Below are 26,226 nucleotides of genomic sequence, written 5' to 3'. Positions count from 1 at the left end.
CGTCCTTACTTTGAAAGTCGTTCTTATCCTCCAGAAACTTTGTTTTTGTGCCAGGAACCATGTTGTATTGGTTGAGACTCTAATGCAGTGTTTCTCAATCTGGGGGTTGGGACCCCTGGGGGGGTCGCGAGGGGGTGTCAGAGGGGTTGCCAAAGACCCTCAGAAAGCACAATATTTTCTGTTGGTCATGGGTGATCTGTGTTGGAAGTTTCACCCAATTTCTTGGAGTTGTTGTAGGTTTTTTCGGGCTATATGGCCATGGTCTAGAGACCACTTTAGGCTATAAACTACTTTATTTACAGCTATATACATTAGAAGCTACTTAACACTAAGCACATCGAAAAAACTGCTTCCTCTCCATACAGTAGCTGCATCGCGAACACCCAAACATGCTGTTATCAGTACTAGTCCACACCTCCTGCATTCCAGAGTGACATATGATGTATGACACACAAGGTGCGTCCATTGCTCTATACACTTTGATTTATGACCTCTCTAGGAATGCCATTCCCTCCATGGTACAGTTAACTCTTTCCACACAGGAAATACACTCGGCACATAGTATTGCATTTTTAAACATACATACATACATACATACTTTGAAATTTGCATTACACATTTCAAACAGCCCCAACAGACTTGACATAGCCATCTCTTGAGTCTTTCTTGCCTAAGAAAACCCTACAGATTCCATGGGGTCTACAGGAAACATGAAGACACAGACGCAAATATGTACATAAGATAAAGAAGGTGTTTCTATGCCCAAATTATACCTCACTTTCTCCCACCCTCTCTCTTTGAGGTTACAGTGCAAGTCGCTGCCCTTTTAAGCCGGCCTGTTTTTCCCGACCTTCTCTTTTTCCAGGTACGACTCTCTGACGGGTGTCCCGTGCCACCAGAGGGCCCTGGCCTTCGAAAAAGGGAGCGTGCTATTCAACATCGGAGCCTTGCACACCCAGATCGGGGCTCGGCAGGACCGTACCACCTTGCAAGGCGTGGACCGCGCCATCGAAGCCTTCCAGAAGGCTGCTGGTATGTGCAGCACTCTCGGGGTTTCGCTTCATAGAAATAAATGCAGCACTGAGCAAAGTGTAGACCTCCTCCAACTGCAGCTCCCATTATTCTTCTGCTAACTGCTGCTGATGGGATTTGTAGTCCAGGCACAAACGAACATTACATTTTTATTTATATAGATATACAATATATTATGTTATATTATTAGCATAGCACAGGAGACAAGGTGGAACTGTCTTCTGGCCCCCTCTCTGTTCACAGTTCTATAATGATTTTCTTTGAGTTTTCTGGGCTGTATAGCCATGTTCCAGAAGCATTCTCTCCTGACATTTTGCCCACATCTATGGCAGGCATCCTCATAGGTTGTGAGATCTACAATCTCTGAGGATGCCTGCCATAGATGTGGGCGAAATGTATGGAATTAGGATCTGGTTTGCAACCTGGGATACTTTTGCATAGAATTGGGTTCTGGTTTGTGGTCTGGGACCCTTTTATACATGGAATGGAGCCCTGGGAACTTGTTGCCTGGGTCCTAGTTGGACACCCAACCCTTTATATCACCTTGGCTCTCATCAGATTGCTTTTTTTTGTGGTCTGGGACCCTTTTATGCATGGAACGGAGCCCTGGGAACTTGTTGCCCAGGTCCTAGTCGGACACCCAACCCTTTATATCACCTTGGCCCTCATCAGAATGCTATGTGAATAGATTTAAAAGTCCTGCTGTGATGGAAAGGTCATCACTACCATTGTTAGGATAGCAGGGAAGGGGCCAAGTGGTCCTTCAATGGGAGGGAGTTTCACAACCTGGATGCAATGACCAGGAAGGCTGTCCGGTGTTGTTACGTGTGTTGGTGGTGCTACCAGGAAGATATAGATTCCTTCAGAAAGTCCTAACTCAATGCGTGCAGAAGAAGCCATCCAGTTGTCCATGGGTTTAAACCAGGCATGGGCAAACCTCGGCCTTCCAGGTGTTTTGGACTTCAACTCCCACAATTCCTAACAGCCGGTACGGAGGGCCAACGTTGCTCATGCCTGGCTTAAACTCATGCCTGTCCTTGTTCCCTTTCTCCAGGTGCCTTCAACTACCTGAAGGAGAACTTCTCCAACGCCCCCAGCCTGGACATGAGCACAGCCTCCTTGAACATGCTGGTCCGCCTGATGATCGCCCAGGTCCAGGAGTGCGTCTTGGAGAAGGTCTTGCTCCTCCGTGCCCACAGCGACTTCCTGACCTGCCTGCAACTTGCCCAGGAAGCAGCCAGGGTAAGGGCAAGCGTGTGGACCCTTCGGGGCAGAGATGCGGGGAAAGACCCTGAAGTGTGAGGAGGATACAGGTTGAGCATCTCTTATATTCATAGAACAATAGAGTTGGAGGAGACCCCGGGGCCAACTAGTCCAACTCCCTTCTGCCCTGAAGGAAAAGCACAATCAAAATACCCCCGACAGATATTTATTTATTTATTTATTTGCTTTATTTCTATACCGCGTTTCTCAACCTAAATTAGGTGACTCAATGCGGTTTACACAGTATTAATTACCACACAATAACAATTAAAACACAGCGTACACAATAACAACCACACAACATTCATACAAGTGCCTCGGTCACCAACAAGATCCAGTCTCATATCCTTATGCCGTTCCTATGTTCAGTTTACCGTCATTCTATGTTCAATTGCGCTGATTAGCCAAACGCTTGCTCAAAGAGCCAAGTTTTGAGCTTCTTCCTAAACGCCAGCAGCGAAGGGGCCTGTCTGATGTCATTTGGTAGGGCATTCCATAACCGAGGGGCCACCACCGAGAAGGCCCTGTCTCTCGTTCCCGCCAACCGTGCCTGGGACGCAGGCGGAACCGAGAGCAGGGCCTCTCCGGACGATCTTAATGTCCGTGTCGGTTCATAGGAGGAGATGCGTTCGGAGAGGTAGGTGGGGCCGGAACCGTTTAGGGCTTTGTAGGCTAGCACCAGCACCTTGAATTGTGCCCGGTAGACTAAAGTGCTATGGTGGCAACTTAATAGCAATTAATTACACAGGGTTAAAGTGCGAGTTGTTGCTTAAGTGCTGGCAGTTGTATAACTTAGCAGCAATTGGCCCCAATAAAGTGCTAACAGCTGGAAGATTTAGCAGCAATGGATCAATAAAGTGCTGGTGGCTGGAAGACTTAATAGCGTTGGCTCATATAAAGTGCTGGCAGTTGGCAGGGGTATCAGCGTTGGCTCAGGTGACAATTTACTAGCGCAATAATGTGCAAATTGATCGAATAGTTCTCAGTCTTATTGGTTGATGTAAAGTCCAGTTGATCTCTCACCTCCCCCTCCCACCATCAGTGTCAGGGTCGGATGGCTGAGGGCCTTGCAGTAGAATGACGGATCGCTAAGATGGTCGCCGGAACTACTGATGAGCTGGATAATTCCGGAAATGGAGGCAGTAACGCGGTGGATGGCGTTACAGTGATGGCGGTTGATCACAGAACATGTAACAGCAGCTATGTAACAGTATATATAGTTCCAGCCGCCCAGGAGTCAGCCTAGCAATCGTGAAGTCAGCGTTGCTGGTTAGGAGCTTTGCAGGCTAGAAGATCACGATCGCCGCAAAAGATCTTAGAAAAAACGCCGAGTCATCACGCGGCGTTGGCCAGGCTCTCCCCAGGAAGGCGCCGAATCACCGCCGCTCCGCAGGTCCGGCTCACCCAGTCGAGCTTGCCCCGGCGGCAGCAACGCGCGGGAGGACCAGCCAGGACGCCTCCGGGCCTCAGCAGAGTTGGAACACGAGGCCTGTCTCGGTTGGAATCGCGGAGGAATCGTGCCTCCGGGTGCCGGGGAGTCCAAGCTTGCCGCGGAGGGATCGGCCCGAAGTCCGGAGAATGGAGTCACGCCAGGGACGCAGGCGGGTGGTTCGGATGGAAACCGGGGCCGGCTCGCGCCGTGGTTGCAGGCGGATGATGCAAGACGGCAATCGCTGGAGCGACAGCCAGCAGCCCCAACAGCTCTCTCCAGCCCAGCAGTCCCTCAACCCGCCTCCGACCGGCTCAGGCCGCTGTTCCGGCAGGCTCGGGCTGCAATCCAAGCCGCGGACGAGTCCAGAGCGCAACAACACAGGCCGCACCGTGCACACCGCCGAACTCCAAGGATGGCCGTCCCGGCCTCCCTCCGGTAGTCGCAACAGCGGGTGGTAATTGGCGAACTGGCGGGTTAGATGTTCCAGGCCAGGCCGAGCAAGTGAGTTGGGAGGGAGCGTGCTAGGCCGTATCGGTAGTAGCGGCCTTCGCTCTACCTCCTTCCTCTCCCTTCTTCTTTTCTCCCTGGTTCTTCCTACTCAGCCCCCCTCAAGCCCCCCTCCGGGGTCCTGAGGAGAAGCCGGTTCAGGAGCCGATGAAAGGAGTTCAGAATAGGGGTGGATGGATCAGATTAAGCTCGGATTAAGAGCTATCGCCTTACCCGGACGGGAGGTTAGCTGTTAGCAAGTCGCCATCTTAACCGGAAACCATCCAGTTTCTGTTTAAAAACCAGATCACTAGCATCTCACTCTATCCCTGAAACCCTAGTTTTCTACACTCTGTTGCACTCCAGGCCAAGAATGCTTTCTGACTTTAAACACCACATAGCTGAGTAAAAATGCAAGCAGTTTATTGAAGATATTTTAAAAGCAGTAGCAGTAAAAAAAAACACTCCATAAAATAGGTAATTTAATTAGGTAGAAAGATAAGCAGGAACAAATAGTCCAGGAAATTAGTCCATCAGACTTCATGAAAACAGATTCTGAAACTTTCAAGGTAAAACCCCAATGCTTGAACATGAATCAAACAAGGCACTTAGCACAGGAATCTATCCAAGGCAAGACTTCTAGAGGCCTGAGAAGAAGTCTTGACTCAATTCCATACATATTCTGTACTTGGCACTTTTATCCCCTAATCTACTCTATATCCTAAGTGGACAGAAGCGGATTGCTTTTCAGCCTTGACTCTGTTATCAATCTCTCTCTCAGACTGGCAGAGCGCCTGAGAGCTTGGTTTGTTTGTCTGTGCTGACTGAAAGCATTTCTCCTATCTACTGGCTCATTAATGCCTGCAGCTGGCCCAGGAGCTTTTCTGAGGCTCAAAGCCTTGGGAATTCTCTGGTAGCAATTCAGTCCCTGGGAACAGACCATCATCCTCAAACCCTTCAGGAACATTCTCATCAGAAAATCACTGTGAACAGGAATCCCATCTAGAGCAACCTCATCATTAGAAACATAACTAGATACAAGGACCTCATTGTCACTCCCAACATCCAGAGTACCCTGACACAATCACAGGCTGAACTCCCAACACACTGAGGGAATGACCTCTTTCTGTCTTCTAAGAGTAATAGCAGTTCATTAATGCTTATACCACAGGGCATTTGCATACACAAAATAAATACAGAGATATGATATAAAAGCGCAACAATTTATGAGGATAATGTAAAATAATTGGTGCTTTTTGAGCACTACATAAAAATAACACTATGTAGCACATTTTTAATTGGTTCAATCATAAAAAAATAGGAGCCCCCGGTGGCGCAGTGCGTTAAACCCTTGTGCTAGCAGGACCGAAGACCGACAGGTCACAGGTTCGAATCCGGGGAGAGCATGGATGAGCTCCCTCTGTCAGCTCCAGCTCGTCATGCAAGGACATGAGACAAGCCTCCCACAAGGATGGTAAAAAACATCAAAACATCCAGGTATCCCCTGGGTAATGTCATTACAGACAGCCAATTCTCTCACACCAGAAGCAACTTGCAGTTTCTCAAGTCGCTCCTGATATGACAAAAAAAAAATCATAAAAACATGGAATTGGGTTCTGGATTGTGGCCTTGGGACCCTTTTATGCAAGGAGGGACATCCTGCTATAGCACATCCTCCTATAGTACTTTGGCTTTGAGGTTGATTGTGCTTTCCTGCAACGCAAGGGGTTGGACTAGATGGCCCATGTGGCCTCTTCCAACTCTATTAGTATATGAGTCTATGATTTTGCTATAGTTTTTCTATGAATATAGAATCATAGAATCCTAGAGTCGGAAGAGACCTCGTGGCCATCCAATCCAACCCCATTCTGCCAAGGAGCAGGAAAATCACATTATTTATTATTATTTATATGTTTTATTTATTTATTTATTTATTTATTTATTTATTTATGTGAAAATCACATTCAAAGCACCCCCGACAGATGGCCATCCAGCCTCTGTTGAAAAGCCTCCATAGAAGGAGCCTCCACCACATTTCGGGGTAGAGAGTTCCACTGCTGAACAGCTCTCACAGTTAATGTTCAGGCAGAATCTCCTTTCCTGTAGTTTGAAGCCATTGTTCCGCGTCCTAGTCTCCAGGGCAGCAGAAAACAAGCTTGCTCTCTTTTCCCTATGACATTCCCTCACATACTTATACATGGCTATCATGTCTCCTCTCAGCCTTCTCTTCTTCAGGCTAAACATGCCCAGCTCTTTAAGCTGCTCCTCATAGGGCTTGCAACTTGTCCTAGAATTGGATGCCTCACAGGAGCTTGAAAATAGAATATATTCCCCAAAACATGCTTTTTGGTTCTGAATATAATGTGTGAAAGAGCAAAAAAAATGTGTCAAATCCTCCATTTCTGGGATTCCACACATTCAGAAATGGAGGGCCAGAGGAATAAGAATATCTGCTATTGATAATCATTATAGGTTAGATTTCTGCATTGAAAAGTTGACTTCTTTCCACCTTCTAATATCCCATGTTATTTGTAAGTTTGCAAATCTCTCTTTACTCCAAATATGTTTTCATTTCGAAGGAGGAGACCTGACTCAGTGATTTGGAAAGTCCTTTTTAATTCCCAGGATATTGGATTGTTTTTGCTCCAAAGTTGCGTGCTAATTACTTCTCAAGGCTGAGGATCCCCCGCATATTTCTTCCCAGTCCTAGCGAGATGGCAGATTAATGGCCCACACTCCCCTGGTTGCTTTCTTCTCCCTTTCACATTTTTTTTGTGCTTTGAGCAGCAACACCACTTACTTTGTTTACTTTATATCCCTGCTTCCTGCCAACACAAAGGTAGCTTTCCGACACGCACACACATACATGCAATGAGCCTTTGGTAACTGCTGGGGTTTTGTTCTACAATGCGGACATTGTGGATACCAACATCTGTGGATGCTCAGAAGTATTTATTTATCGTGCCATCAGCAACCAGACATTTGTATTACATTGTTAACAAAAACAAACAAACAAACAAACAAAACACAGAATTTGCAAGCTTGGTAGTTGATTAAATGTCCTTTGACCAGTATCTGGCCACTTGGAGTGCCTCTGGTGTTGCTGCAAGAAGGTCCTCCATTGTGCATGTGGCAGGGCTCAGGGTGCATTGCAGCAGGTGGTCAGTGGTTTGCTCCTCTCCACACTCGCATGTCATGGACTCCACTTTGTAGCCCCATTTAGCGCAGTCTGTTCAGCACCTTCCAAGTCGCCCAGTCTTCTGTGTGTCCAGGGGGGAGTCTCTCATTTGGTATCAGCCATTGGTTGAGGTGCTGGGTTTGAGCCTGCCACTTTTGGACTCTTGCTTGCTGGGGTATTCCAGCAAGTGCCCCTCTAGATCTTAGAAAAGTATTTCTTGATTTAAGTCTTTGACGTGCTGGCTGATACCCAAACAAGGGATGAGCTGGAGATGTCTCTGCCTTGGTCCTTTCACTATTGGCTGCTACTTCCCGGAGGATGTCAGGTGGTGCGATACCGGCTAGGCAGTGTAATTTCTCCAGTGGTGTAGGGTGTAGGAACTTATATCACCCCTGGTAGCGCAGCGGGTTAAACCACTGAGCTGCTGAACTTGGTGACTGAAAGATAGCCGGTCCAAATCCGGGGAGTGGGGTGGGCTCCCACTGTCAGCCCCAGCTTCTACCAACCTAGCAGTTTGAAAACATGCAAATGTGAGTAGATCAATAGGTACTGCTTCTTCAGGAAGATAATGGCACTCTATGCAGTCATGCTGGCCACATGATCTTGGAGGTGTCTATGGACAACACCGGCTCTTTGGCTTAGAAATTGAGATGAATACCACCCCACAGAGTCGGACACGATTAGACATAATGTCAGGAGAAACTCTCTTTACTATAGAGAGAGAGATGAAAACATGCAAACATGAGCAGATTCATAGGTACCGCTCCGGCAGGAAGGTACTGGTGCTGCATGTAGTCATGCCGGCCACATGACCTTGGAGGTGTTTGTGGACAATGCCAGCTCTTTGGCTTAGAAATTCAGATGAACACCACCCCATAGAGTCGGACACGACTGGACTTAATGTCAGGGGAAACCTTTACCTTTACTATAGAGAGAGATTAAATCATTCCATCTGTCATGTGGATTCCTTTTCCTATTACTTTCATTACTGGGAGTCATTGTCCAGAAAAGTAACTTTTCCATACTTGGCGTATGTCAAGAAACACCCTGATCCTTGAGTTATTGCTGAAGCTAGTGGGTAGTTCCTGGACAATTAAAAGAAAATAGATTTTTTTCCTATTTCCTGTCTGTTTCTGTCTCCTCGTTTACAAGGAGTAAGTATTAATGACTTTGTGTGGTGCATCTACACTGTAGAACTAATGCAGTTTGGTGCCACTTTAGCTGCCATGACTCAATACTATGAAACTATGGGAACTGCAGTTTTACAAAGTCTTTTGCTTTCTCTGTCCAAGAGTTCTGGTGCCTCACCAAACTCTGAATCCGACGATTCCATACCATTGGATCGTGGGAATCAAAGTGGTGTCAAACTGCATTTATCTGCACGTCTAGACTCATATAATCACCGAGCTGGAGGGACCATCTAGTTCACATTGTCGCCTGCGTTTGCCTGTCTTTGCCCCCTTCCAGGTCGAAGAGGTTTACACGCTTGTCCACCAGACGATGATCCAGCCGCACGTGAAGGACTACGTCCCCTTCTCGTGGGCCACCATGGTGCAGGTCAAGTCGGAGCACTTCCAGGCTCTCTCGCACTACTACGCCGCCATTGCACTTTGCGACTGCCCTCGTGAGTAGCCCCGATCTACCTCTGCCCTTTCTAGGCATTTCCTGGGTCCTCCCAATGCAAACTTGTGCTGGAAATTGAGGTATTATTAGAGGTGTGCGAAATGCCAAAGAGCCGCTTTGTTTGTATTTACGAAATTTGTGCAACATCCTGTTTTGATTCTGAAGTGTTTTGGCATATTAAGGGGTCTGTGTTGTATCTACGAGGGTTGAATGAAAGGTAATGCCTCCACTTTCGTTACTTGGGTGCGGATAGGAATATTTTAATAAATCAAACACAGAAATAATCCTTAGAGTGTTCTCTTTAACTACCACTATTTACTTTTCCACACAATCACCAGACAATTGGATACATTTCTGCCAATGATGAACAAGTTTTCTGAAGCCATCACGGAAGAAGCCTGTGCGCTTTTATTTCAGGCATCAGCATCCTGGGTACCCATCGTGCACAGATCTTCCGATAGCCAAGCAAAGCAATAATGTGACCCACATGTTCTTGTGAAATGGCAATTATGCTTGAAAATTCTCCCTGAGTGATACGACGATCGTCCTGAATCTGTCAACCTTTTGCTTGTGAAACTTGGTGGTTGCTTTCACAGGACGTCCAACTCTTTGTTTGTCATGCAAGTCAGATGTTCCCACCTCAACATCTTTAAACTTACTCACCCAAGGACGCACAGTAATCACATCAACATAATCCCCATAAATCTCCTCTGATGAATCTCCTTTGGGGTGACACCTTCTGCTCTCAAGAATTCAGTGACTTCATGTTGCTTAAGTCACGTTCACCGACCATCTGCACAGGGTTCCATACTTCACGCTTTAACAACACAACCGTTCAATGCTAAGGCTTCTTGCCAAAATGGAACTGTAGAGGAGAGTCTACTGAACAAGCCAGTACCTGCCGCATACCAGTCCTACCATCTGTTGAGGAGTTACGAAGGTGGAGGCATTACTTTTCATTCAACCCTCGTAATATGAAGTTCCAAAACTTTTGTTAGTTGGGTTGCTGTAAGTTTTCCGGGCTGTATGGCCATATTCCAGAAGCATTCCCTCCTGATGTTTTGCCTGCATCTACGGCAGGCATCCTCAGAAGTAGTTTCTCATTACATTCTTTGCCTATTTGCGCCAATGGGGCTTTTCCTTCCTCAGTGTTAAGACGATCAAGGTGAAACTTGCTCCAATTTTGGCACACATTTGGCCACTGTTATTCCCCCAGGTTTCAAAACGTTTGGCTCACCCACTAATTTTTTGGAAAATTTTGAATTTTTTACAGATAACATTTGAAAAAAAAAACTACAAGAGCTATCTCCTTGAATGATACTACATAACCAGGATATCACTCTCGCCAAGTTTCCAAAAGTTTCGGATTCCACTGAAATTTGAACTATCTAAGTAGTCTATGTATTTTAGTGCTTGCAATGGATGATGCTCCCACAAGTGCAGATGTACCCGAACTCTCTGCCCAGGCAGTTTCTCCTTTTCCAATCTCTTTTGCCCGTTATATACGCCAAAGCTGGTGCCAAGTCGAGGATTCCAGCTCTGACGTAATAATAATAATAATAATAATAATAATAATAATAATAATAGTTGATGTTGCCATCCCAGGTGACAGCAGGATTGAAGAGAAACAACTGGAAAAGCTGACACGATATGAGGATTTAAAGATCGAACTGCAAAGACTCTGGCACAAGCCGGTCAAGGTGGTCCCAGTGGTGATTGGCACACTGGGTGCAGTGCCTAAAGACCTTGGCCTGCACTTAAACACAATCGACGTTGACAAGATTACCATCTGCCAGCTGCAAAAGGCCACCTTACTGGGATCTGCACGCATTATTTGCCGATACATCACACAGTCCTAGACACTTGGGAAGTGTCTGACGTGTGATCCAATTCAACAGCCAGCAGAGTGTCTGCTGTGGACTCATCTTGTGGTGTTAATAATAATAATAATAATAAGAAGAAGAAGAAGAAGAAGAAGAAGAAGAAGAAGTAGTATAGAATTGCAAAGACTGCGGCACAAGCCAGTCAAGGTGGTCCCAGTGGTGATCAGCAACACTGGGTACAGTGCCTAAAGACCTTGGCCTGCACTTAAAAACAATTGGTGCTGACAAAATCACTACCTGTCAGCTGCAAAAGGCCACCCTACTCGCCAATACATCACACAGTCTTAGACACTTGGGAAGGGTCCGACGTGTGATCAAATACAAAAGCCAGCAGAGTGATATTTTTTGCTGTGTACTAATCTTATTATGTATATAATAATAATAATAATAATAATAATAATAATAATAATAATAATAATAATATTACCCGCCTCTCCCTGTGGCTTGAGGCAAGGTACAACATTATTAAAACAAGGGATCCTGCCAAGATATGCTTTTATGGAAGCAAGAAGTAAGATGCCTGGCTTCTGCATCTGTCTGGACGTCTGGCGGCCCGTCTTTAATGGCTCATTATCTCCTCCTGGCCTTAATCCTGCATTTGGTCTTCACCTAAGAAGCTTAGCATGGCTTTGGCTGGGGACAGATAATGAATCTGGGCAGGACTGAGTGCATCGTTAGGTGCGTCTGCCATGTAGAAGGAATGCAAGTTGAACTGCCTTGCTTCCATGCAATGGGATCCTAGGAGTTGTAGTTTGGTGAATCACCAGCCCCCTTTGGCAGAGAAGACTGATGGCCTTGGAAAACTCCAATCCCCAGGCTTGCATAGCATTAAGCCATGGAAGTTCAAGCGGTGTCAAGCGGTGCTAATTCTACAATGTAGATGCAACCTTTATTTATTTACAGTATTTATATTCTGTCCTTCTCACTCCGCAGGAGAGTCAGGGTGGATTACAATGGACATATACATGGCAAACATTCAATGCCATTAGACATACAACATATATAGACAGATGCAGAGGCAATTTAACATTCCAGCTGTGCCCAAGCTGGATTCTGGCTCAATTCCAGAATCGAGCCGGATTCCTGTCACCGTCCATTGTGACATTGAGGCCTTTCATGGAGTACTTCCTCATTCTTCTGCACGCTGCTGGAAGGTTTTTATGACGTCGTAAATAAATTAAATTAGCCTCCCCGCATAAGCGGTACCTAAATTTCCTACCTGACAGATGCAACTGTCTTTCAGGTTGCATAGGTCGACAGCAAGATAGATGAATGGCCAGAAGCTCACTCCAACCTGGGCTGGCTTCAAACTCATGAGCTCTTGGTCAGTAGTGATTTAACCCTAACCCATGAATCAACTCGGGCCCTCCGTTCTTCTGGGGAGGCCCTTCTTCGCCCCTACCAATTTCAGAAGCTCACATTAGAATCATAGAATCAAAGAATCTAAGAGTTGGAAGAGACCTCATGGGCCATCCAGTCCAACCCCATTCTGCCAAGAAGCAGGAATATTGCATTCAAATCACCCCTGACAGATGGCCATCCAGCCTCTCTTTAAAAGCTTCCAAAGAAGGAGCCTCCACCACACTCCGGAGCAGAGAGTTCCACTGCTGAACGGCTCCCACAGTCAAGAAGTTCTTCCTCATGTTCAGGTGGAATCTTTCTTGTAGTTTGAAGCCATTGTTCCCTTGTGTCCTAATCTCCATGGAAGCAGTAAACAAGCTTGCTCCCTCCTCCCTGTGACTTCCTCTCATATATTTATACATGGCTATCATATCTCCTCTCAGCCTTCTCTTCTTCAGGCTAAACATGCCCAGCTTCTTAAGCCGCTCCTCATAGGGCTTGTTCTCTAGACCCTTGATCTCCCTTGTAAGTACAAGGGAGAGAGCTTTTTTCTCTGTGGCCCCCTGACTCTGGAACTCACTATCTGGAGAAATTAGGAAAGCCCCTACCTTAGAAACCTTTAAAAAGGACCTTAAAACCTGGCTGACCGAAAAGTGGCAGGCTCAAACCCAGAACCTCAACCAATGTCTGATACCAAACTAGAGACTCCCCACTGGGCACACAGAAAACTGGGCAACTTGGAAGGCGCTGAACACTGTGCTCTGGCACCACGAGATGCAGCGCCAACCTTAAGAAATGGGGCCACAAAGTGGAATCCACGACATGTGAGTGTGGAGAAGAGCAAACCACTGACCACCTGCTGCAATGCAACCTGAGCCCTGCCACATGCACAAGGGAGGACCTCCTTGCGGCAACACCAGAGGTACTCCAAGTGGCCAGATACTGGTCAAAGGACATTTAATCAACTACTAAGCTTGCAAACTTTGTGTTTTGTCTCTTTGTTTGTTTGTTTTGTTCTGTTAGAAATGTAATATAATTGTCCGGTTGCCTGACACGATAAATATCTTTTAGAGACTTTTTTTTCACCCTCTCGTATTGTGTAGTGTAAGAAGCTGCTTTACCAAAATTGCACTGTAGGACCTAGAAATGCCCAGAGAAGGGGTCCTATCTTTGGTTTTCCTCCAATCTTCATGGGGATTCATCCAAAGTTGGTGGCTTTCTGTAAGTCAAGTGCCCCGTTCTTCTTTTCCTCGCCAGTCAGCCCTTGCATGGTTTGTTTCTTGCAGCCGCGTCCGATGCAGATCTTCCGGAGCTTGAAAAGGCCTTCCTCCAGTTCCACGTCACTCCGCCTGACAGTCCGGCTTCGGCCCTCCTTTTGCAAGATCCAGAAGAAAGAAGGCGGTTGGGTAAGCAACCCTCTCAACATCATTCCTTAGTCCTTGTATAATACTACGTAACACGATGTTTGTTCCTGGGTTATACATGTTATTTCCTTATTTCTTCTATCATAAAAAACTTGGAGAAAGTTTATTAAATTGCAAAAACTTTGTTCTTATGGGAGGGAAGTCCGGCCCGCAGCACATTGTGCTCTAGTTTTTCAGTGAATATCTCATTGAGTCTCAACTAATTCAAGGAGCAGCTTGGGGAACTGGGCATGTTTAGCCTGAAGAAGAGAAGGCTGAGAGGAGATATGATAGCCATGTATAAATATGTGAGAGGAAGCCACAGGGAGGAGGAGGGAGCAAGCTTGTTTTCTGCTTCCTTGCAGACTAGGACGCAATGGAACAATGGCTTCAAACTACAAGAGAGGAGATTCCATCTGAACATTAGGAAGAACTTCCTGACTGTGAGAGCCGTTCAGCAGTGGAACTCTCTGCCCCGGAGTGTGGTGGAGGCTCCTTCTTTGGAAGCTTTTAAGCAGAGGCTGGATGGCCATTTGTCAGGGGTGATTTGAATGCAATATTCCTGATTCTTGGCAGAAAGGGGTTGGACTGGATGGCCCATGAGGTCTCTTCCAACTCTTTGATTCTATGATTCTATGAACACAGTTTGTGGCAGCCACAAAAATGAAGTTTCTGGAATAGAACAGCTCCTTTTGGACTAAGTACCGCACAATGAAACAGGAAATAATGCTTTCAAACCAGAAAAATTTCCAACTTTTGTTATATAGTGTAATATAACTTCTGTGTGGTCTTGCATATTTGTATATGTAAGCCACTTTGAGTCCCCTTTGGGAGAGATAGTGCGAGGTATGAATAAACATCATAATACAGCAACCCAATATAATAATCAAAAAACAGATGTGGCTCTCTGGATGTAGGATACATAGATAGGACCGGGTTGTCCTATCTATTAAAATCACTACTGACTGGAAGGTCATGAGTTCGAAGCCAGCCCAGGTCGGAGTGAGCTGTTGACCTTTGCATCCCGAAAGACAGTTGCATCTGTCAAGTAGGAAATTTAGGTACCACTTATGTAGGAGGCTAATTTAACTAATTTACAACACCATAGAATTCTCCAGCAGCATGCAAAAAGAATGAGGAAGTACTCAATCGGTGTCACAAGTGGACGGTGGTCAAAGCATACTCTCTTGAAGCTGGAAAATTAAATAGCCTCTGTGTGTCTGTCTATATATGTTGTGTGTCTATGGCCATGTATATGTGCATTGTGTTCCATCCTGAAGGGCAGAATATAAATACTGTAAATAAATCAATAAATAAAGCCCTTTGTGACTTTTTACCCACTCTGTAAGTATGTGTATATATATATATATATATGTATATATGTGTGTGTGTATATCGATACAAATATAGATATATAATGGGAGTTATATTTTTATATTGTTATATTACCTGGGAAAGCATTTATTGTTAAGCATTTATTGGAAAATAAATGCTTAACAGAGAATGGTACAATATGGTTTTGTTAGCCAGGAATCCAGGCATACCCTGTTCAAACTGATGATTGATGGTTTTGCTCTGAGAAGAAGGTCTTTCTTATGGGAGAGGTGAACTTTTCTTCATTGGTTGAGATTACCTGGATTCCCATGCCATTCTTGATCTCTTTTTGCATTTTTTTAAAATCAGTATCGAGATTCCAAAATGTGCAAATCATCTCTCAGAGTTTTTAGGGCAGACTATATTATTCCCAATGCATACGGAAACCACTTTCTCACCTGGAGAACAAATAAGAAGCCACAAGTAGTATTTTGGTTTTCCAGAATGGTTAGATAGAGAGCAATGATATATTGTCTCTGCAGGAAAAGCTCACCTGAAGAAGGCCATCATGCGGCACGAGGAGGCCATGAGGATCCACGGCTTGTGCAAGATCCTGAGGAAGATGGACATCCTCCAGGAGGTGCTCTGCTTTGCCCACAAGCGTTCGCTCAGCAAGTATTCTGAGATCGACCACGAGGAGGACTTCTTCGAGACGCCAGATGCGCCCGACATCCACCGTAAGAGAACCCCTGGCAGACGGCGGCTCTTATTTCAGCGGGGGAAAAAATCATCAAGTATTGATGGAGCTCTCCAAGGTCCTGGAGCTATTTCAGAATGGACTTCAGCACTTTGGAGAGCTCCACTGGGCAGCCATTCCTATTTACTTGTGGGTTGCAAAAATTCATGGAGCTCTCCAAGGTCCTGAAGCTATTTGGGAATGGACTTCAGCACTTTGGAGAGCTCCACTGGGGCAGCCATTCCTATGCACGTGTGGGTTGCTCTTTTGCAGATCTGATTGCACAACGTAACGTGATTTTTGTTCCTGGGTTGTAAATGTCATTTCCTAATTGTATCTATCATAAAAACGTGGGAAAAGTTTATTAAACTGGCAAAACTTTGCCTTTCCGGGAGGGACATCCTGCTATAGTACATTTTGCTCTAGTTTTTCAATAAATATCTCATAGAGTCTCAACCAATTCAGCATAGTTTGTGGCACAAAAAGCAACGTTTCTGGAGTAGAAAAACCACTTTCACAGTAAGGCACAATTAAACAGGAAATAACACTTTCAAACCAGGAACAGAACTTTTTCAGATTTTGTTACATGGAGTTATTTACATATTTTCATAATCTCTAGGTCCTCTATAGTCACCTTTCCTTGGTCAAGCTAGAAGAGCTCTCGGGGCATCTTGAGGTCCTGCAGTATGATTCCCATGGTCAACTTTATTTGTTTGTTTCTTTATTATTCGAACTTATATGCCACCACTCCCCTGGGGCTTGGAACGGCTTACAAGAACAGGCTAAAATCTAACACAATTTAAAAACAATTTAAAACAACGTAAAAACAGCAAGATCAAAGATCAAAGGCCTGTCGAAACAGATATGTCTTACAAGCCCTGCGGAAAGCTGATAAGTCCCAAATGGCACGGACTTCAGGTGGCAGAGTATTCCAGAGTGATGGTGCCACTGCTGTGGAGGCTCTGCGTCTGGTTGCTGTTAGACGCAAGGTCTTGACATTGGGAATTTCCAACAAATCTTGGTCCTCAGAACGGAGGGATCTCTGGGGTTGGTAGGGGGTGAGGCGGTCCCTCAGGTACATCAGCCCCAGACCATGCAAGGCCTTAAAGGTGAGTACCATCACTTTGAAAGTGATCCGGGGCTCAATTGGTAACCAATGCAGCTGCCATAAGATTGGTGTTATGTGGCATCTCATTGGAGTTCCCGCAAGAAGCCGAGCAGCTGCATTTTGTAGCAACTTGAGCTTCTGGATCACCGACAGAGGAAGGCCAATGTAGAGGGCGTTACAGTAGTCCAGTCTTGAGATGACCATAGCCTGGATCACCATAGCTAGGTCGTCCCTGGACAGGGAGGGGGCCAGCCGTCTAGCCTGCCGCAGGTGAAAGAAGGTGGTTCTGCTCACGGCGGAGACCTGGGCCTCCATTGTCAGCAGAGGGTCCAAAGGGACTCCCAGACTCTTGACCAATGATGACGGGCATAGTGCCTCGCCATCCAGGGTAGGCCGCTGGATGTCCCCACTGCCCGGTCAACCCAGCCATAGGATCTCCGTCTTTGCTGGATTCACCCTCAACCTGCTGGCACGCAGCCATCCAGCAACGGCCTCGAGGCACTGATGGAAACAATCGGGTACAGAGTCCGGTCGGCCTTCCATCTTCAGCACCAGCTGAATGTCATCGGCATACTGATAACACTCAAGCCCAAAACCTCGAACCAGCTGAGCAAGTGGTTGCATATAGATGTTAAACAACAGAGGGGAGAGAATAGCCCCCTGAGGAACCCCACAAGATAGAGGGGACCTCTCAGAGACCAAGCCTCCTCTCTCCACTCGCTGTCCACGGTTGTGAAGAAAGGAGGGGAGCCAGTTTAAGGCTGTCCCGCTGACTCCAGCAACAGCAAGGCGGTGGGTCACAAGATTGTGGTCGACTGTGTCCAATGCTGTTGTGAGATCCAATAACACAAGCAGTGCTGACCCGCCCTGGTCAAGCTTAATATACAAATATAAAAAACAATTAAACCATGTGCACAATTCAAATTAAATTTTCCATCTCTTTCCCTGACCTCCCCACCTTTCTTTTCTTTCAGCCAAAACGCACCAGAGACCAGAGATCAAATCGCCCAACTTCTCCAAGGTGAAAGTGACAGACATCTTTCACCGGCTGGTATGTACTTTGGGCTGGATGTTTGTGGAAATAGGAGTTTGGGTGGATATACGATAGTAGACCTGAAAGATGCTTGCAGATCCTTGTATTTAGTGTGATGCAAAGTCTTTGAGCTCCCGGTGGTGCAGCGGGTTAAACCGCTGAGCTGCTGAACTTGCTGACCAAAAGATCCGGGAGGCGGGGTGAGCTCCTGCTGTTAGCCCCAGCTTCTCCCAACCTAGCAGTTCGAAAACATGCAAATTGTGTCCAATTCTGGGCACCACAATTCAAGAGAGATATTGACAAGCTGGAATGTGTCCAGAGGAGAGCGACTAAAATGATAAAAGGTCTGGAGAACAAGCCTTATGAGGAGTGGCTTAAGGAGCTGGGCTTGTTTAGCCTGAAGAAGAGAAGGCTGAGAGGAGATATGATAGCCATGTATAAATATGTGAGAGGAAGCCACAGGGAGGAGGGAGCAAGCTTGTTTTCTGCTTCCCTGGAGACTAGGACGCAATGGAACAATGGCTTCAAACTACAAGAGAGGAGATTCCATCTGAACATGAGGAAGAACTTCCTGACTGTGAGAGCCATTCAGCTGTGGAACTCTCTGCCCCGGAGTGTGGTGGAGGCTCCTTCTTTGGAAAATTTTAAACAGAGGCTGGATGGCCATCTGTCAGGGGTGATTTGAATGCAATATTCCTGCTTCTTGGCAGAATGGGGTTGGACTGGATGGCCCATGAGGTCTCTTCCAACTCTTTGATTTGATTCTATGATTCTATTGATTCTAAATGTGAGTAGATCAATAGGTACCGCTCCGGCAGGAAGGTAACGGCGCTCCATGCAGTCATGCTGGCCACATGACCTTGGAGGTGTCTATGGACAACACTGGCTCTTTGTCTTAGTAATGAATATGCGCACCCACCTCCAGAGTCAGACACGACTGGAGTTAATGTCAGGGGAAAATATTTACCTTTACTATTTCTGCTTTCAACCTGCTAGATGAGCAGGTGAGCTGGGGCTAACAGTGGGAGCTCACCCAAGCCAGGATCAAACTGCTGACCTTTCGATTGGCAGGATTTTTCTGCAGCAAACATATAGATCCCAGAGGACAGGGTTTGTCAGGAGGACTTGGATTGTGCTTTCGTGCATGGCAGAATTGGGTTGGACTAGATGGCTTTTGGGGGTCTATTCCAATCAGGATTCCATGATTCTTTGTTCTGTCGTCCTACCTCTCGTTCTGATACACATCCATGGAGCTGTTCAGCTCTTCCAATTCTTCCTTCAGCAGCTGCAGGTTAGAGTTGACGTAACTGAGCTCTAAGGCCACCGTCTCCTTGACTTTATGGTTAGTGGTGGCCCTGAAAAACTACTAAAGTTTTTGGGTATATAGAATGGGCAAAACATGCTTTATTAAGAAAATATTTCCCTTTTGTAAACATTGAGATGTGTCTCCATTTTCTTTCATGGTTTCCATGGGAAACGACCTGATTTTCCATCTGGACCAAGAGCAGGCCCTCTCCAGATGATCTTAAACTTCGTGATGGTTCATAACAGGAGATATGTTTGGACAGGTAGTCTGAGCCAGAACCATCTAGGGCAGTGGTTCTCAATCTGTGGGTCCCCAGATGTTTTGGCCTTCAACTCCCAGAAATCCTAACAGTTGGTAAACTGGCTGGGATTTCTGGGAGTTGTAGGCCAAAACACCTGGGGACCCACAGTTTGAGAACCACTGATTTAGGGCTTTAAAAGTTGAAACCAGCACTTTGAATTGTGCTCGGAAGCTAATCGGCAGCCAGTGGAGCTGGTGTAACAGGGGTTGTGCACTCCCTGTACCCCGTTCCTGTGAGTAACCTGGTTGCCGACCATTAGACTAATTGGAGCTTCCGAACAGTCTTCAGAGGCAACCCCACATAGAGTGCGTTGCAGTAGTCTATTCGGGATGTAACAAGAGTGTGGACCACTGTGGCCAAATCTGTCTTCCCAAGGTACGAACGCAGCTGGCGCCAAAGTTTTAATTGGCCACCGCTGAGAACTGGAGTTCCAGGCTCAGCAATGAATCCAGGATCACTCCCAAGCTGTGAACCTGTGTCTTCAGGGGGAGTATAACCCCATCCAACACAGGCTGTAACCCTATACCCTGTTCATCCTTTCAACTGACCCATGCTATTCTAATTTCCTTGTAGGGTCCGTTGTCGGTTTTCTGTGCCAAGAACAAGTGGCACCCGCCGCGGACGGTGCGCCTGGTGCGAGGAGAGAACGGCTTTGGCTTCACCCTCCGAGGAGACTCTCCGGTCCTCATCGCCGGAGTCATTGCCGGAGGCTGTGCAGCGGTGAGTAGCGAAACTACATTTCTTCCATTCTAAGATGCAGCTTTCCCCCATAGAAACATCTCCCAAAAATGGGGTACATCTTAAAATCGTGGGAGATGTTTCTATGGGGGAAAGCTGCATCATCTCTCTCTCTCTCTCTCTCTCTCTCTCTCTCTGTCTGTCTGTCTATCATCCATCCATCCATCCATCCATCCATCCATCCATCCATCCATCCATCTATCTATCTATCTATCTATCTATCTATCTATCTATCTATCTCTCGTAGTCTGAGGATGATGGTCCTCCAAGTGTAGTGTTCTGTCAGTGGGTCCGTAGATGGCTGTGGAGCCCTATTCTTGACCTGCATGTTCTCCCGCAGTGAGGGCATCGGTTTCCAGGTGGAAGGTGGTCCCGGTCGGGGTTGGCTTGACACGCCTTCCTCTTGGCACCTTTCTCTCTTTTGCCCTCCATCCATCCATCCATCAATGCATCTATCTGTGTAGCCATCTATCTATCTATCCATCTGTCTATCTATCCATCTATCTGTTTAACCATCTGTGCATCCATCTATCTATCTATCTATCCATCCATCCATCAACTATCTATCATCTATCTATCTATCTATCTATCTATCTATCTATCTATCATCTATCTACCTACCTACCTACCTACCTACCTACCCATCCATCCATCCATCCATCCATGCATCTATCTGTGTAGCCATCTATCTAGCCATCTATCTGTTTAACCATTCATGCATCCATCTATCTATCTATCTGTCTGTCTATCTATCTATCTATCTATCTATCTATCTATCTATCTATCTATCCATCCATCCATCCATCCATCCATCCATCCATCCATCCATCCATCCATCCATCAATGCATCTATCTGTGTAGCCATCTATCTATCCATCTATCTATCTAGCCATCTGTTTAACCATCCGTGCATCCATCCATCCATCCATCCATCCATCCATCCATCCATGCATGCATCTATCTGTGTAGACATCTATCTATCCATCCATCTATCTAGCCATCTATCTGTTTAACCATCCATGCATCCATCCATCCATCCATCTATCCATCCATCCATCCATCCATCCATCCATCCATCCATCCATCTATCTATCTATCTATCCATCCATCCATCCATCCATCACCTATCTGTCTGTCTGTCCGTCCGTCCGTCCGTCCGTCCATCCATGCATCTATCTGTGTAGCCATCTATCTATCCATCCATCTATCTAGCCATCTATCTGTTTAACCATCCATCCATCCATTCATCACCTATCTCTATCTATCTATCTATCTATCTATCTATCTATCTATCTATCTATCTATCTATCTATCTATCTATCAATCATGTGTTGGTGGTACTGAAATTAGCATGCATCTATGGACATTTGATATTATCCATAAGTTCCATTGTAAGTTCAGGAACGTCTCCCCCGTATCCAGGGGTCCCATTCCATCCTTGCCATCATAAACACTCTTGTTCTCGGAGGCTCCGTTGCACAAAAGCCCATTAAAGCCACACTATTTTCCCCCCTCTGGTGTTGTTTACAGGAAGCTGGCCTGAAAGAAGGTGACTACATCGTCTCCATCGACGGGAAGGACTGCAAGTGGTCCAAACACGCCGAAGTGGTGCAGTTGCTGAAGGTGGCCGGAGAGGAAGGGACGGAGGTGACCGTTGTGACTCTGCAGTACTCCGAAGGACAGGCCATGGTAAGGCCAGCCGCTCGCACCGGGCAAAATAGGGTTCAGGGAGGGCATTAATTGCAGGCGCAAAATGACTGGGGCCATTCTACAAGTAGGAAATACACTTGTAGTCTGCTTAATGGTGTGAATTGGTCCTCTTAATTATGTGAACAGCTTTCCGCACTGATTAGCTGCAGCCAGAAGCACATAGAACTACACGAGTGGAACCTTTTGGTTCTAGATTTTAGATACTTGAGTTGTTTGTTTGTTTATTACCTGTACCCGCCAGGTATTGCTGTGGCTAACCTTCCCTCCCTCTTTCTCTCCTTCCTTCCCTCTTTTTCTTTCCCTTCTTCCTTCTCTGTTTCTTTCCTCCCTTCCTTTGCTCTTTAGTTCCATCCTTCCTTCTCTGTTTCTTTCCTCCCTTCCTTTGCTCTTTGGTTCCATCCTTCCTTCTCTCTTTCCTTCCTTCTCTCTTTCCTTCCTTCCTTCCCTCCCTCCCTCTTTTGTTCCTTCTCTCCTTCCTTCCCCCTTTTTCTTTCCCTTCTTCTTTCTTCCTTCTCTGTTTCTTTCCTCCCTTCCTTTGCTCTTTGGTTCCATCCTTCCTTCTCTTTCCTTCCTTGTTTCCCTCCCTCTTTTGTTCTTTCTCTCCTTCCTTCCCTCTTTTTCTTTCCCTTCTTCTTTCTTCCTTCTCTACCTGTTTCTTTCCTCCCTTCCTTTGCTCTTTGGTTCCATCCTTCCTTCTCTCTTTCCTTCCTTCCTTCCCTCCCTCTTTTGTTCCTTCTCTCCTTCCTTCCCTCTTTTTCTTTCCCTTCTTCTTCCTTCCTTCTCTGTTTCTTTCCTCCCTTCCTTTCCTCTTTGGTTCCATCCTTCCTTCTCTCCTTCCTTCCTTCCTTCCCTCCCTCGCTCTTTTGTTCCTTTTCTCCTTCCTTCCCTCTTTTTCTTTCCCTTCTTCTTTCTTCCTTCTCTGTTTCTTTCCTCCCTCCCTTTGCTCTTTGGTTCCATCCTTCCTTCTCTCTTTCCTTCCTTCCTCCCCCCCTCTTTTGTTCCTTCTCTCCTTCCTTCCCTCTTTTTCTTTCCCTTCTTCTTTCTTCCTTCTCTGTTTCTTTCCTCCCTTCCTTTGCTCTTTGGTTCCATCCTTGGCATAATGCAAATATATTTTAGAGTGTGTGTAGTTCAGATGGAGATATTTTTTAGAGCATGTGTAGGTCAACCATGGTGGATCAAGGGTCATTCTCCATAGCATAATGCAAATATATTTTAGAGTGTGTGTAGGTCCAGATGGAGATATTTTGTAGAGCATGCGTAGGTCAACCGTGGTGGGTAAAGGGTCGTTCTCCATGGCATAATGCAAATCTATTTTAGAGTGTGTGTAGGTCCAGATGGAGATATTTTTAGAGCATGTGTAGGTCAACCGTGGTGGATTAAGGATCGTTCTTCATGGCATAATGCAAATATATTTTAGAGTGTGTGTAGGTCCAGATGGATATATTTTTTAGTGTGTGTAGGTCAACCATGGTGGATAAAGGGTCGTTCTCCATGGCATAATGCAAATATATTTTAGAGTGTGTGTAGGTCCAGATGGAGATATTTTTAGAGCGTGTGTAGGTCTATCGTGGTGAGTAAAGGGTCGTTCTCCATGGCATAATGCAAATATATTTTAGAGTGTGTGTAGGTACAGATGATATTTTTTTAGAGTGTGTGTAGGTCAACGATGGTGGATAAAGGGTCGTTCTCCATGGCATAATGCAAATACATTTTAGAGTGTGTGTAGGTCCAGATGGAGATTTTTTTTAGTGTGTGTGTAGGTCAACCATGATGGATAAAGGGTCATTCTCCATGGCATAATGCAAATATATTTTAGAGTGTGTGTAGGTCCAGATGGAGATATTTTTAGAGCATGTGTAGGCCAATGTGGTGGATTAAGGATCGTTCTCCATGGCATAATGCAAATAATCCTATTCCATTTCTGTCTCTGGGAAGGGGGACAAGAAGTCTGTGGCGGCCATGTCGTCCTGCTCGGGGGTCCTGCTGAAGGGCGACAAGGAGAACAGCCGAAGGAGCCCGATGCAGAGCAAGGGGGCCAGCACTCTCTTGGCCTGGGGCAAGAAAAGCAAGCGGAGCAAGACCAGCACCTACAGCCTCCCCTTCTCTTCCGTGGGGGACAACGACCTGGCGTGCTGAGCCCCCCGGCCATCCCTCAGAACAAGGAAGGCGGTCTTGCGGGTAGCCACTTTCTGGCAGGCGATGGATAGATAGCCTTGGCAGCGGAATCAAGGAGGCTCTCATTTTACCAACCTTGCTTCTGAAAAGGAATGGGTCTGAAGAGGGTGAAACGAACTCCTGGTGAGCTTCCATGCTCAGGAGAAGCTCATCTCCAAACGTTGGTGGGAGACAATAAGAGAGAGAAGCACCCTTGATGCTCAACTTGGAGAAGCCTTTGGAGGCCCATCTTGGTTTCCTAGGCTGGACTGAATTGCCAGATTCAACAGCCTTAAGGACTGCTAATTTTAGCCTGTTTCAAAGGCTTCCTAGAGCACTCTTCTTAATCTCGCTCTACTAAAACAAGCTCATCTCTCCGTCTTTACGTTCTGAGCCACCCAACTTGCAGAAGGACCCAGATGGGGTTTAAGTTGAACAGTTGATGGAGGTTTCAAGGCACAATTGGTGGAAACATCCACCTGCAAAACTAAATTGAAATGAGAAAAGGGAGTGGCTTTGCAAGAGGGTTGTTGTAGGTTTTCTCAGGTTGTTTGGCCATATTCTAGAAGCATTCTCTCCTGACGTTTCACCTGCATCTGTGGCAAGCATCCTCAGAGGTTGTGAGGTTTTGCAAGACATTTTGCAAGAGATCGAAGGACGAAACATGCTTTGAAAGAATGCACAGGATGTAGTGGCCAGAACACAATCCTGTACACACTTACACAGAAGTACATTTCCTCTGGACTCAATGGAGTTGTACCTTGGTCAAAGTCTGAGTAACAAATCAGTAAATCCTTAGTCCACATTTTGCTGCTGTCTCTGCTCACATATTGGCCTTAGGCAAGCCTTTTGCTTCTCCTATCTGCAATTTGGGCACAGTTTTGCCTTACCTTTCAAGGATGTTGTCAAGGTTTATGTGCCTGGAACAAGGCTGGCATCTTACATGTGCGCACACCTCCCCTTGAATGTCATTCAATACCCTTTTGTGTGTAAAATGTTTTGGTGTTGTCCCCACTGGGTCTTCTGCATCTGTGGAAACCCATTTTAGGAGGATCCCTGACCCACTGAACCCCAGCAATCCTTTTTGTATGTGGATCCCCAGGTTATAATTCAAGAACAGTTGGGGAGAGGGGCGTAATCTTTAATGTTTTTGCATCTCACTGCCTTTCGTTTGATACTGACGGTGTTGATTGGAACCCAGTCTCAAGAATCGAACCTACCGTAGTTCCGTTGACCGATTCCAGCCTTGGGGACAAAACCCACATAGCAATAAAAGGAGTGCCTCTGTCCACATGCAGTCTGTTTTTTCTCTCTCCACTAAATAAAATCAGCCTGCTTCTGAATTTGGATGGAAGGGAGGAGTGTGCAGTCTGGAGGAGCATGTTCTCCTTGGTATCTCCTGATGTGGACAGTTTTGTCCAAGGGGAACATGTACCCAACAAATGATATTTCTCTGATGTTGTGAGTAGTAGAGGAGGTAGGAGAGGCGGTGGTGGTTATATTGTTGGTGGTAGTGGAGGTGATCAAGGGTCTGGAGAACAAGCCCTATGAGGAGCGGCTTCAAGAGCTGGGCATGTTTAGCCTGAAGAAGAGAAGGCTGAGAGGAGATATGATGATGGCCATGTATAAATATGTGAAAGGAAGCCACAGGGAGGAGGGAGCAAGCTTGTTTTCTGCTTCCCTGGAGACTAGGACGCAATGGAGCAATGGCTTCAAACTACAAAAAAGGAGATTCCATCTGAACATGAGGAAGAACTTCCTGACTGTGAGAGCTGTTGAGCAGTGGAACTCTCTGCCCCAGTGTGGTAGAGGCTGCTTCTTTGGAAGATTTTAAACAGAGGCTGGAGGGCCATCTGTCGGGGGTGCTTTGAATGTAATTTTCCTGCTTCTTAGCAGAATGGGATTGGACTGCATGGCCCATGAGGTCTCTTCCAGCTTCCATTAGATACTGAAGCAGAGAGTTCCATTGCTGAACAGTTCTTCGAATCAGGAAGTTCTTCCTTATATTCAGGTGGAGTTCCTTTCCTGCCATTTTGAACCCATTGCTCCAAGTCCTAGTTTCGAGGGCAGCAAAAAACAGGTTCCCTCTTCCTCATGACATTCTTTCACATGTTTATACATAGAATCATAGAATCAAAGAGTTGGAAGAGACCTCATGGGCCATCCAGTCCAACCCCATTCTGCC

General features: G+C 46.1%; 1 protein-coding gene across 3 annotated transcripts in view; it reads left to right on the top strand.

The window, feature by feature from the left end:
* RHPN1 (rhophilin Rho GTPase binding protein 1) overlaps positions 1-25,332 on the top strand; it is a 57,808-nt gene extending 32,476 nt beyond the window's left edge. For all 3 annotated transcript variants that reach the window (XM_060775967.2, XM_067467243.1, XM_067467242.1), the window contains 9 exons: positions 866-1,032; positions 2,087-2,274; positions 8,859-9,015; positions 13,525-13,644; positions 15,498-15,692; positions 17,774-17,850; positions 20,013-20,159; positions 21,708-21,866; positions 23,823-25,332. In XM_060775967.2, the coding sequence (XP_060631950.2) occupies positions 866-1,032; positions 2,087-2,274; positions 8,859-9,015; positions 13,525-13,644; positions 15,498-15,692; positions 17,774-17,850; positions 20,013-20,159; positions 21,708-21,866; positions 23,823-24,023 (1,411 nt within the window). In that variant the 3' untranslated portion in view covers positions 24,024-25,332. The remainder of the gene's footprint in view (positions 1-865; positions 1,033-2,086; positions 2,275-8,858; positions 9,016-13,524; positions 13,645-15,497; positions 15,693-17,773; positions 17,851-20,012; positions 20,160-21,707; positions 21,867-23,822) is intronic.
* The last annotated feature ends 894 nt before the right edge of the window (positions 25,333-26,226 follow it).

This window comes from Anolis sagrei, chromosome 4, assembly GCF_037176765.1.
Source record: "Anolis sagrei isolate rAnoSag1 chromosome 4, rAnoSag1.mat, whole genome shotgun sequence".
In the NCBI taxonomy this organism is placed as follows: domain Eukaryota; kingdom Metazoa; phylum Chordata; class Lepidosauria; order Squamata; family Dactyloidae; genus Anolis; species Anolis sagrei.
The sequence above is the reverse complement of the archived record's forward strand: the minus strand, read 5'-3'. Positions and strand labels throughout refer to the sequence as shown.